Source organism: Papaver somniferum, unplaced genomic scaffold (genome assembly GCF_003573695.1).
Source record: "Papaver somniferum cultivar HN1 unplaced genomic scaffold, ASM357369v1 unplaced-scaffold_54, whole genome shotgun sequence".
NCBI lineage: Eukaryota > Viridiplantae > Streptophyta > Magnoliopsida > Ranunculales > Papaveraceae > Papaver > Papaver somniferum.
Window position 1 is genome coordinate 905135 of NW_020648082.1, and position 13367 is coordinate 918501.

Genomic DNA, 13367 nt, shown 5'->3' on the forward strand with positions numbered 1-13367 from the left:
AGCATTTCTGGTGGAAATGTCTTTCAGATTCACTTCCAACCAAAGTTAGGCTCTCAAGAAGTAGCACTTACATAAACTGCCTCTGCCCTCTGTGCAATCAGGTCGACGAGTCTCTTATGCATATCCTATTTAATTTCCCTTTCTCTAGGGCTATTTGGATGCAGATTCCGGGTGGAGCTAGTGCCTTGACAGGGAATCACACCAGTATTGTTGCCTTGTTCGAGAGTTGGTTGGATAAACCTCAGCATTAACCAAACCAAATAGTCGAGTTCAACACTGCTATGATTGTTACTTGGACCATCTGGAATGAGAGATGTGAAGTCCAGTTTCAGAATACAACAGCGAACCCAACAGTGACTGCTAAAAGGGACCTATCCTTTGCTACTTATATTGAGAAACTAAATTCTAGTAACTCAGTACCTATTAGAAAAATCATGCCATCTAGGGGGATGTTACCAAAGTGGAAACCACATGCATGTCCATTTTATGTTTTGAATTGTGATGCTTCTTATGATGCTCAAACAGGTCTAACTGGTGTTATCATTGTCCTACGTGATCTTACAAGTAGATGGAGGGGCTGCAAATGCTATGCAGGAGTAAGGGAATCGGAACAAACAGAATGCTTGGATTTTCTTGACGCGATCAGATGGGGAGTCGAGCTAAGATATACACATATCGAATTTCTAACAGACTTGCAAGGAATAGACAAGTACATCAACTGCTCTACACCAACTATCGCATGGGAAAACGAAGACACCCTGCTAGATGCCATTGATACTTTAAGAAACATCCCACACTGGGACTGTAAGTTTGTGTCTAGAGTCAGTAATAAACCTGCTGACAAACTAGCTAAGTTCAGCAGGAAGAATGGTATTACCAATGAGTGGCATATTGAGCCACCTAGCTTCATAGAGAGATATCTCTTGTTAGACATTGAATCGTTTTCTTAGTTAATAAAAATTCTTCGGCATCACAAAAAGAAAAAAGACATCATTTGTAGAGGCGGGAAATTACCCAGCGGTGAATTTGTCCAAAAGCGTGGTGTTGGATGGTAATTAATTTTTACCACTACTTGTACAAAAGCGTTTCTGTAGTGCCAACCTAGAGAAACTATTTCACCTAAAGAAAAGAAGAAGAAGAAGAAGATCTCCAATCTCTCAGACACAAACTCAATCAATTTCTGTCTTTCACTCCCCCGTTTTTGAATGTCATCATCTTTTCTCAAACCCATCCCCCAAAACTCATCTTCTTCAAAGTCTTTATCTTGAACAGCCCCTCAGCATCAGGTGAGCTAAATTACTCTGATCTCACTCTCTCTTTCTCTCAAAATTTTGTAAAGTTTAGTAATTTCTCATTTATCAAAGAATTTAGAATAATGGGGCATCCCATGAAAACCCATATAAATGCAGCACTGAACAGAAATTTGAAAAACTCTATATAATAATTTTGGATTTCTTATGTTGTTTTTGATTACTTGTTGCATTGAATTTGGATGAAAGGGTTTAGCTGAGTAAACCCTCATTTGCTATTTATCCTTAGAAGAATTTGCTTGGACTCTTCACATTTGTGCTGTAAATTGGTGGTTTTAGTTGTTGTAACTTGTAAAAAGTAGTACTGAAAAGAACCATCTTTGTAACTTGTTGTAAATTGTGGAATTGGAGTCGGGGAGTCTTTTCTTAGATGAAGAAATTGAGTGCACGATGAATGCTTCGATGTCCTCGAATGTGCATCTCCTTCTACCTGACTCCAATTCCACTTGATAAGGCAATTTCTAACATAGGTAATTATAGTCTGTAAGAAGTCCAGATATGTTTTCGTATTCAGGGACTAGAAAAAGCCCCTCATCTAGGGACTTGTCCAAGCTAGATTTTCCGTATGCTTCAATCAAATAAGTTAACTTAGGAGGTACACACAATCAACTGTGAACAAAAATTTACCGAGTGCAAATATCTGCATGTTTCATGTATACAATGTCAGAGTTATTCTGTGGTTATTGTAATCCTTGTAATAACACAACCTCAAATGTTTATGTTGTACAGAGCAGTTATGGATACCAGTGGAAGGAGCTCGAATAATAGATGTTCAGGATCCTCACCTGGGAACCTAGAAGAAACTGTCGAACAGACTATCAGAGGTGATACAGGACAAAATTTAAATGGCAACCAAGGAGAGTTAGATAAATCAAATGATGTTGAAGTTGATCTCAACAAGTTAGAAGACTTGATATACGAAGGAATGGTGTTTGAATCTGAAGAAAGAGCATTTGATACATATAATGAGGTTGCCAGGAGAGCTGGTTTTAGTGTCCGAAGAGACAAATTAGTTAAGAGGGCAAATGGCATGATGCGCAAACGAGTTTTCGTATGTTTTAAACAAGGTATTCGAAAGAAGGATAACCGATATCAGTATGTGAGAAAGGAACGACCGCAAATAAGAACTGGTTGTATGGCACGTATGGTTATTAAATATGAAAAGGAGAACAAATGGGTTGTAACTGATATCATATGTGAACATAACCATCCGCTTCCAACCACGTCAAAGTCATATAGGTTAAGGCCACAAAGAAGAACAGCAGAGGCTGCTATTAACGATCTTGAAGGCATAGATACAGTAGGGATTTCTCCAGCTGATGGTTCCAAACAAATTAATGGACGACAAGCAGAGGGGCATGAGAGTGTTGGCAATAAACTTGCAACTTTGGGAAATCATATCCAAAGTAAGCGGAAAATACTGGAGAAGGATGATGCACGTACATTGTTAGATTATTTCACGAGGAAGAAAATGGAGAATCCTGCGTTTTTTTATTCAATGATAGTTGATAAGGAAAATCAGGTGACCAATCTATTCTGGGCGGATGCAAGGTCAATCATGGACTACAATTATTTCGGTGATGTGGTTATTTTCGATACGACGTACCGAACAAACTTGCATGGCTGGCCATTTGCACCATTTGTTGGGGTTAACCATCATAAGCAGACAGTCCTATTTGGTGGGGCGCTGATATTGGATGAATCTACTGAGTCATTCATTTGGTTGTTTGAAACATGGATGAAGACAATGTCTGGACGTCAACCTAAAACGATCATCACAGACCATTGTGCTACAATTTCCAAAGCCATTTCTATTGTGATGACAGAAACACACCATCGAATTTGTTTGTGGCATATTTTTAAGAATGCCTCTAAGCACCTTTCTCATGTTTACTGGATGCCGGGTTTTCTTCAGTGTTTCAGCAAGTGTATATATGGTTATGAGACAGAGGAGGAATTCATTGCCAGATGGGAGAAGATGTTGCATGACTATAAACTAGCAGGAACAAAATGGTTGGATGACTTGTTTAACGTGCGGGAGAAATGGGCATTAGTCTATGGACATGACACATTTTGTGCTGATACAACTACTACTCAGCATAATAAAAATATTAACAAATTCTTAAAGAAGTTTGTGAAAAAGAAGTACTCTTTTACAGAATTTCTTGCGCGTTACGAAAGAGTACTTAGTGCTTGGCGGGAGAGAGAGTTGCATGAAGATTTTGAGTCTATTCAGACATCACCGAATCTTCCCTTTCCTGCACCCATGTTAAAGCAGGCGGCAGATAAGTATACAAGAGCTGTATTTAAAATGTTTGTAGAAGAGTACAAAGAATGGATTTTGTGCAAGGTAGAAGATTGCGGTGAAGATGGGATTTTCTGCAAGTATGAAGTAACACAAGAGAACTGTGTGAAAGGCCTGGTTACGATTGACCCTTCAACATGTCAAGTTTTGTGCAGCTGTAAGAAATTTGAGTTTGTAGGAATCTTATGCCGCCATGCCATTAAGATACTGTATCACAGAAATATCCATGATATTCCTCCACAGTACATTCTAAAGAGGTGGTCAAAAGATGCCAAGAGTGGAACCGTGAGGGATCGAGAGGGAAACCAAATGCAAGCTGATTCTAGCTCACTAATATCTTTACGTTACAATGAGCTTCTTCAGAAGGCTATTAATATTGCGACTAAGGGTTCACTTAATGAAGAGTCTCATTTAGTGGCCAGTCGTGCACTGGACAATGCCCTATTAGAAGTTGAATCTGCTACAAAAGCAACTCAAGGAGGCAGCAGCGATGATTTCCACACATCTCTAGCAACTCAGTCCCACTCTGGAGAGAGAGTTTTTGTGGGAGAAGGAGGTGACAAAAGTATAATGTTCAGTGCTAGGCAAATTATTGGTGATCTAGATATTGGACAAAAAAGGAGAAAAACACGAAATAGTTTTGTTGATTTAAGCCATGAGCTAAGCATGGATAATCTGCACCATCAACAAGGTAAAAATAAATAATATTACTGTCTTAGCCTTTATTTTTTTCGAACACTGTTGTCTGATGTACATTGTTTTTTGTGGATCGAAGGACAAAATCATAGGCTACCAGATGGACTGAAGAGAAATGACCCACCTATTCATCCAAGTCTGCAGATAGTTTCCACACCAAATTCCGCTCACCTTCCGTATACTCCAGTTAGCTTCTCAGAATCGACACAATTTATCTATCCAATTATACGTCCTAATTTACAGTATATCTCAAGTCCGTACACACAGGTACGAGTTAATGAGCTCTTATGTTGTTTATTTCAAGGCACTGTGAGATTAGGCTTTCTAACTCTAGGAATTGATCCTGTTCATAACACAGGGGTCCAGTGGTCTTGGGATGGAACCCTGTCCATTTATCACTCATGGCGCCCCAGAGGTGAGCTTTTGTGGCGAATTGTTTACGTTCTTATATATGTTAAGGAAATTTTGCACATTATCTTAGGTATGTTCGATTTTTGTACAGGGATCTTATATTTCGAGTAAGCCTCATAACTTAGGAAGTACATACTCAAAACCAACAACTGCAAACACTGGTTTCAAGCCTCACCAGGTAATAAAAGTGAAATTTCGTAATGCTCTAATGTTTCTGGATAGGGATCCCTCACAAACTCAATTGTATATGATGTAGGCATCCTTCGGTGAGCCACGGATTCCAGCAACTTTTTACCCACAGCCTTCTTCATTTCCCACTAGGTTCGAATCCAACCAGGTATAACAACAATGACTTACGTCTTAATTTTGTCAGATTTGCTGCTCCAATGGAGAAATTGAATATGTTTTTATATCATTCTTATGCGGGTAAGATTTTGTAGGTAATAAACCCTCATGGTTCATTGCAACCATCAATGTATATGGATCTTCACACAACTCAGGGTGCTCTGGGCATAGAATCTAGCGAGGTAATTGTTTCTTTATGTCTCCGGCTCTTCTTGTTTTGAACTATTCATGCAACTTTCACTAGCTTGTATTTGGATATTATGTAGGAGTCATCCGATTCTGACGAGTCTCAGTTATCACCGCTAAGTAATTGAAGAATGAAGGTCAGACGCCATAACCAACTCGGTTGCTTAGTCAGATTCGGCCAAGGTTGGGCATAGTGGGAAGCACTTGAACCAACGTGTACATAAATATTCTGATAAAACATGGATAGAAGAAATACGAGGAAAATCTTGTTCACTTCGGGATAGAATAAACGATTCGTCATCTAGCATTTGAACCTTCAGGTTTCCTATATTTTCCCAAAAGGTTTGTTTGTCAGGGTTCGCAGTCTCATAAAGTTTACATCCTTCATGTTTAACTAACAGAAAATAATTACAGTTTTGGTTTTGTAGGGTTGTCGGTATGAAACATCGAGGACTTCATCTCTGACAGAGCCAATCTACCACCCATGTTTTCCAATTTATGGAACTGGTTTGAGTACTTGTTTTAGTTTTACACAACCTATCTCTTTTCAGGATTCGCTTCTTAAATGTAAGTTCAGTGGTCCCATTATTAGACATATATGGATTGTTCTTCTTTCATTTTGGTTATTGAAGTTGGTTTGCCAGAAACAAGTTGGTTTTTCAAGAAGAGAATTCTCCGGCTGACAAAAGAAGGTAGTGTTAGAATGAAAGGTTACATGTAGATACTGTTCAGGAAAGACAAAATTCTGAATTTTGTTCAGTATAAAATGTAAAGAAAACTAGCACAGTGGTATGTTTCAGAGATCATTGCAATAGCAGAACCTGGGGGTATAGGTACAACCACAAACTATGTTGCGGAGATCGTTGCAATAGTCAGAGCTACTGAATGGACTGTACAGAGTGGTTTGTTTTAGTCTCCTTATTCAATCCGATTCTAGATTAGGGATTCAAATGTTTATATCTCAGCAATTGCCTTAGTACATTCAGGCTAGATGGAGCTGCATCACTTCTCAGCACATTTCTCTCCAATTCAGACATGCTTTCCATGAAGTTAATTACTGCAATTCCAATGTCAGTGCCCTCTTCTTTATCAAAAATGGAATGGCCTGACAAAGTTTTTAGATTTAGCTAGTTTTTCTAGTGATTTTTTGCTGGGCCTTGCCTTGTTCATTTTGTGGACAAGCAATTGGGCTTATTTGTTTCATTTCTTCTTGTTTTTGCTATTTTCTGTTTGCTGTATTCTTTTGTTTGTTTAAATTTAAAGAACAAAAAAGAAGACAAGTTAAACGAAAGAAAAATGCTATTCAATTTGATATCCCTCCATTTATTTGTATTCCAATGAAGCAAGTCATTTATGAAGAAAACAAAATCGCTGACACATTCCGACTTCTTATCGCACTGCACCACTTCCTAGCCGATATTGTGCCACCAGGTCATGACTCTACAGAATGCTATGGCAATTCAACAGGTTCGATGTTCCATATATCTTTTGCATATTCGCGAATTGTTCTGTCACTACTGAACTTGTAAGAGCCCGCTGTATTCATGATTGACATTCTTGTCCATTTCTGCGCAAAACATAAACAGATCAAAAAATTTGATGACAAAAGTAAAAGAAAACCAAAAAGAATGGTATGCATGCAAAAGCCTGGGAATACAAGATGAATACTTGCCTTTTGGTCTTTATACGCCTCGTCAACCTTATCCTGGCATTCTATGTAACTAGGAAAGTCCTTCCCAACTAGAAAATAATCTGCACGACCGTAACCTTCGTTCCCTTCCAAGGATCCCATCAGTTCATCATAGTTATTGGATCCAAAAACACCACTTCTGATGTATGCCTTGACTTCTTGAAATCGTGGGTCTGGGATGAACTGTGCAAGACCAGAATAGTCGTCAAATAAAGCATTTTTCAAGAACACCTGGATTGGAATTTCTAAATGTTTCAATTACAGATGTGCATTTTTGGTTATATAAGGTCATACCTTTCCGTCGGTTCTTTCTTTCCGTAGCTTTGTGATTTCGTGAGCCTCAGCTCCGAAGAGGAAAAAATTGTCATCTCCTACCTCTTCCCTAATTTCAACATTGGCACCATCTAGGGTCCCAATCAGCACACATCCGTTCATCGAGAACTTCATATTGCTGGTTCCACTTGCTTCCATACCGGCAGTACTGGTGCATAAATGAGGACAAGACAACCAAAGTAAAGTTACTCCAGATTTATGCATGACATACATTAAGGACACTAAGAGATTGACATGCCAAAACTTAGTGTACGAGAGCAATGCTCTCCAGATTACCTGATGTGCTGTGATAGTTCAGTGGAAGGAATAAGCACTTCGGCAACACTAACATTATAATCAGGAACAAATATGACCTACGAAAAGCAAGAAACAGAATTGTGGTTGAGTATAGGCCTGTATGCAAGAAATCTACAGAAAGTAAAAGCTGTATGCTGTATCCAAACAACTCAGTTGATGGCATGTACGAGTAAGCTCACATTACCTTCAAAAGATCTCCTATTTCAGAATCACGATTTATTGTAGCTCCAACGTCTACGATGAATTTCACAATCCTTTTAGCTTGTACATATGTAGCGAATGCTTTCCCTCCAAATATACATACACGGGGAGCAAATTTTTCTTTCCTTTCTTTAGCACTCATTTCTTTCATCTTCTTATACCGGTAAACAATTCCAAGGATATTCAAAAGTTGGCGCTTGTACTCGTGGATTCGCTTTACCTGAAAACATAGTAAATCCCTTTTAGTACCAACGTACCATGATGGTTTAGAACCCCTGAGAGAGAGAGACAGAGAGAGAGAGACAGAGAGAGAGAGAGAGAGAGAGAGAGAGGGTTGGGAATAACCTGAACATCAAACATCGCGTCAGGGCTCACAGAATATCCTGTTTTTTCCTTTATGTATGATACAGCTTTAATCTTATTGCTCCTTTTTGCAGCCCTCCATTCAGCTTGAAGATCCTCATTATCCGCAAACTATGAACAGTTCTTGCCACTCAGGTTATAAACGAACATGACAGGAGAAAACGCATTAACTATCAAACTTTCTACAAGGGACTCATTTATTTAGCCAAATTTTGAAAGGAACCTAACGTCCCAGTTTTATTTCAAATTTCTATTCAGGGAAAAGCTATACATTATAGGCAAAGAAGTGAAATGAGCTCAATCTAAACATTGAAGTTTTGTTCAACAAAGAACAAATATATGTTGGAAGAGAGAATCAAAAGAGAGCAAAAATAACCCAGAAATGAAGCAATACTATAATCTCTGAACTTGACAAATTACCTTTCGGAGCTCGGCCAGCTTCTCAGTGTCTAGTACCCAGCTTTCAGTGCCAGTCCATTTGGTAATAATGTTACTTAAATCTGGATTGCAAAAGCGGATCCATCTTCTTGGTGTCACACCATTAGTTTTATTTTGAAATTTATCAGGCCACATCTGTCACAAAGAAGGTTGAGAGATAATCAATAGGATGAAATAAATTTGTTCAACCCATAAGCAATTCACTAACATGCTAAACTTGTTCAATCCTACCGCGTGCGTGGAATGAGCAATGCCAAGGTGTTATAGTGTTTAACTACTTCATAATTTTATACATAGAAGTAAATGAAAATTTAAAAATTTGTCACGTGTTTTTACCTTGTAGAAGTCGTTAAAGACTTCCTCTTTTACGATTTCACTGTGAATCGCAGCCACTCCATTTACAGCATGGCCACCAGCAATAGAAAGATTTGCCATTCGGACCAACTTTGGTTGTTTCGGATCTGGTTTAAAGAAGGTTTTTTTCTTAGTAGAACTTTTGTCTTTGGAGTTCTTTTTTTTATCCTTGGGCTCAACCTTGTCAGATTTTCCATCTAATTTCACCAGAATTTTCTCTTCATCAGTGTCGGCAGCTGAAACTTCTGCCTTAGCAAATACTTCTTTAATTGTTGCAGGTAATTCAACATTGTCTAAGATCCTCATCGCTTGAATTTTTTTCTCCAGCAACTCGAGATCTTCTACCCCGTACTCCGAAACAATTGCCGAAAGCAGCTGATTGAATTACCAAGCAGACAAGTCAACAATCCAATGAAAGGAATTTATGATGTGTCCTGGATAGAAGATACGATATGGGTGATAAATAGTACCTCGGTTTCAACCAACTCTATGATCTCAACATGCCGAGGAAGCAGTTTCTGCATAAGATCCAAACTCCATTTCTCCAGAGCCTCAGGTAGAACTGTGTGGTTCGTGTATGCAACAGTTCTGTCAGATACAGAAACATGAATTTAATTTACTGTTAAATGAACGCAAGCTAAAGTTACTTTCTAGTACTTAGATTACTAATTAACCAACTTTTATACCAAAAGAACAAAAAATGCATAACTCTCATGTTCTATACGAGCTTTCAATTCAAAAAAAAAAGAGCAAGTGTATTGTGTGTACCAAACAATATAGATACCTTTGAGTGATGTTCCAAGCTTTCTCCCAGCTTAAACCCTTTACGTCAATCAGTATTCTCAATAGCTCTGGGATACAGAGGGTCGGGTGTGTATCATTCATCTGTACTGCAACTTTTTCCGGGAAATCCTCCCAGTTTACAGAACTTCCAGACCTCCTTTCAAAGCGCGCAACAATGTCTTGTAGAGAGGCTGAGCATAGAGTATACTGTTGCTTCAAACGGAGAGTTTTTCCTTCCATTGATTCGTCCCCAGGGTACAATACATAGCATATCTATTTTAAGAAAATGAAGCACTTGAAAGAGTAAGTTATTAAAATTCTAACTATCTCAAAATCTGATATGACAATGGGACAAAACTTTCCATCTTGCAGAAGTAACTTGTAATAGCCACTTAGTAAAACTTCGTGAATCGCACAAATAGCCGTGAACAGGAAGATATCAATGGAACTCTGGAAAAAAGAAACAAAACCTTTTCAGCATTTGCTTGGGCTTCAAATGCTTTAACATGATCTCCAGAGTTAAAAGCATCCAAATCGAATCCTTCTGAAGTTACTCTGGTGGACCACAGCCGAAGGTTGATAGTGGTTTTGGTTTTATATCCTGGTATTGGGACATCATAGGCAAAAGCCTTAATAGTTTCTCCTCCAACCCAGTGTTTTTTTCCATCTGATCCCATAGCAATTTTTCCGTAGAATTTAACATTATACGTTACATCATGTCTTATGATTTCCCATGGATGGCCCATCTGCAAAGGAGTTTGTAAATCGAATGATAGTCAAAATAACCACAGCATTGTAGTAAAACCACCTCACTATTTTCAGCTCATACGGAAAATGAAGCACGACAACTCAAACTGAAATGTCAAATGATGCAAGGCATTCTTCATACGATAAAGCTAAAAACAAGCGTATCACCTCGAGCCAACCTTCAGCAACTTCCTCCTGACCATCTGTTGTAATATTCTGCTTGAATAAACCATATTTGTATCTAAGTCCATAACCCCACGCAGGGTAATTCAGTGTTGCCAAGGAGTCCAAGAAACATGAAGCTAGCCGCCCTAGACCCCCATTTCCAAGTGCTGCATCTGGTTCCTGTAAGAGATGCCATCAAACAAGTTCAGAAATATAAGCGAGCACGGTTTTAAAACGAACGCTTGCTAAGAAAATCTTATTCATCAATTCAATTCAATCTAATCTACGAAATGGCATAATTTTCCAGTCAAAATAGATCCGGTTACAAAATCTCATTTGCTAATCACCAAGAATACAATCCACCGCAAAATGAATTGAGCAAAACACAACATATACACCTGACCTGCCTAGCAACATCCTCTAGGTTATGTCCCATCTTGCTCAAAGCTTCGGCATATTCGCCAGAGAGCTCTAAATTACCAATTGCATTCAACAATGCTCTTCCCTGCAGAAATTTCACAAGTAAGAATGAGGATACTCACACCAATTTCACACACAATTGGTAATGAAGAAATTAAAACAGGCAGACCTGTAGAAACTCCATGGATAAGTAATAAGCTTGTTTCATATTGGTCTTTTCATAACAATCATATGTAGCATTCCAATTAGCAATCAGTTCATCCCTAACACTTTGAGCAGTTGCAGAGTAAGCCTTAGGGAGATCAAAAATCTCTGGAGAGAATGATGGACTGAATTCTGCATGGTATTTTATATTCGATGCTATCGACTTTGAATCACGCCGCAAGATTACACCTGAATCAAAATAAATCCCTAAATCATCTGCACATTAGAAAAAAAATAAAATGTGGGTTTAGATTTAAGTACCTTGTTCTTCTTTTTCAGCAGCTACTGATTGTTGATCAGTAGCGACATTTTTCACAGTAGAGAGAGATTTTCTTCTTGAACGCCATGAATTCCAGGGTTTATTGGTATGATGATTTGGAGAAGTAAATGTAATGAATCTGGATGATGTAGAATTGAAATGTGGGTTTGATTTTGGTTTAGTAGTAATGTAAAATGCTGTGTTTACAGAGGAAGTTGAATTTGACATTTTTGTTATGGTTATTCTCTCTGTCACTCAGGTTGTTATCTGACCTAGATAATTCAGGGTTCATGAGATTAGATTATGAGAGATGGTTTTGTTTGTTGGTTGTTTCTACTTCTTATCTTGTTTGATTTTCATTTCACATCACTGATTCACAAAATGGGGACAGTCCCAAGATCAGTCACAAATCCCCACACACACTCTCTCTATCACACAAGTGGTTGTTTTATTTTATTCTATTGGTGAACAGTAGAACTAGACCAGTTCCATCTAGCTGGACCAGCACCACTGATGAGCTTTTTATTTTATGAACTCTATTACGGTGGCTTTACCAGCAACCGCAGCGGTGCGAGTATAACCAAAGACCAAAGAGAGAAAAAAAAAGACCAAATTTTAGGTTTAGTATGATGTGTGACGTTACGATGGAAAGATAAAATTTGGTCAGACATACATTATATGTTCGCCTGGTGTGGGGCGTAGACTATACCAACATTGGGGAGATTTAAAAAAAAAAAAAAAATGAAAGAAGTGGGGCGGAGGTATAAAGCCCCCACTAAAATTGTTTTGAAAACAAAGAATGAGGCGGGGGTATAATGCCCGCCCCATACAAAATAAAAAAAAAATGGGGCGTAGACTTTGCGTACGCCTCATGTGGAGCGTAGACTATACCAACGTCTGATGTGGGGCGTGGAATATACGTCCGCCTGATGTGGGACGTGCACTATACGTCCGCCTGACGGTGGAGCGTGGAGTATACCAACGCTCGACTATATTTGGGTTTAGTCTAGGTCCCAGATCAAATATATTATGGGTTTTAGTCGTCGATCAAAATTTGATCGATAGTACGTTCCACTACGATTGTTCAAAAGACCAAATATTTGGGTTTAATCGCCCACTGTGGACACTCTAAGGGGGTGGGAATTTGGGGCTTAAAATAATAAGTAGAACTTAAATAGTATAATGTTTTAATTTATTACCCTTCTACTCTATCATTAATCACCTAATTTAATGAAGAAAAAATATTAACATCATTAAAAACCGAAAAAATGGTATAAGGAGAGATTAGATTTATAGTTCAGAAAAATTTTCCGTAATTTTAACTTATTACCATTTTACTCTCTTTTTAACCATCTAATCTAATTAAAAAACGTAAAAATTATTAAAAATTGAAGAAAAAAAATCGTTTCCCTCTATTTATTCTTCTTATCTGCCTTTTTTCTATTTCTTTTTCTCCTTTTTCTTGTTATTCCTCCTCTTCTTCTTCTTCTTCAATTTTTCGTTTTTCAAACGATTAATCGTCGATTCACAAAAAAATTGTCGTCGATTAAACTCATTCTATTAAACCATGAAAGCAAAGGAAAATTTAGGTCAATCTTCGTTGAATCAACCTCCTCCAGAATTAGAGAAACCAACTTCGATTAAACTCACTCTATTCATTCTTCTTATCTGCCTTTTTTCTATTTCTTTTTCTCCTTTTTCTTGTTATTCCTCCTCTTCTTCTTCTTCAATTTTTCGTTTTTCAAACGATTAATCGTCGATTCACAAAAAAATTATCGTCGATTAAACTCATTCTATTAAACCATGAAAGCAAAGGAAAATTTAGGTCAATCTTCGTTGAATCAACCTCCTCCAGAATTA

General features: G+C 38.0%; 2 protein-coding genes across 2 annotated transcripts; one reads left to right on the forward strand and one right to left on the reverse strand.

Moving 5' to 3' along the window:
- Positions 1-1131: 1131 nt before the first annotated feature.
- LOC113343127 (protein FAR1-RELATED SEQUENCE 5-like) lies at positions 1132-6591 on the forward strand. Its single transcript, XM_026587425.1, has 9 exons — positions 1132-1286; positions 2040-4306; positions 4391-4578; positions 4670-4726; positions 4814-4900; positions 4979-5059; positions 5163-5249; positions 5334-5595; positions 5682-6591. Exons 2-8 carry the CDS (start codon positions 2047-2049, stop codon positions 5379-5381), a joined length of 2808 nt encoding a protein of 935 aa, XP_026443210.1. The 5' UTR covers positions 1132-1286; positions 2040-2046; the 3' UTR covers positions 5382-5595; positions 5682-6591.
- Positions 6538-11905, reverse strand: LOC113343126 (alpha-1,4 glucan phosphorylase L isozyme, chloroplastic/amyloplastic-like). Its single transcript, XM_026587424.1, has 15 exons — positions 11510-11905; positions 11214-11437; positions 11028-11129; positions 10628-10804; positions 10183-10458; positions 9714-9985; positions 9400-9517; positions 8912-9304; positions 8558-8710; positions 8120-8248; positions 7758-7994; positions 7553-7629; positions 7238-7424; positions 6926-7126; positions 6538-6820 (listed from the first exon to the last, which is right to left on the reverse strand). Exons 1-15 carry the CDS (start codon positions 11733-11735, stop codon positions 6704-6706), a joined length of 2889 nt encoding a protein of 962 aa, XP_026443209.1. The 5' UTR covers positions 11736-11905; the 3' UTR covers positions 6538-6703.
- Between the last annotated feature and the right edge of the window lie 1462 nt (positions 11906-13367).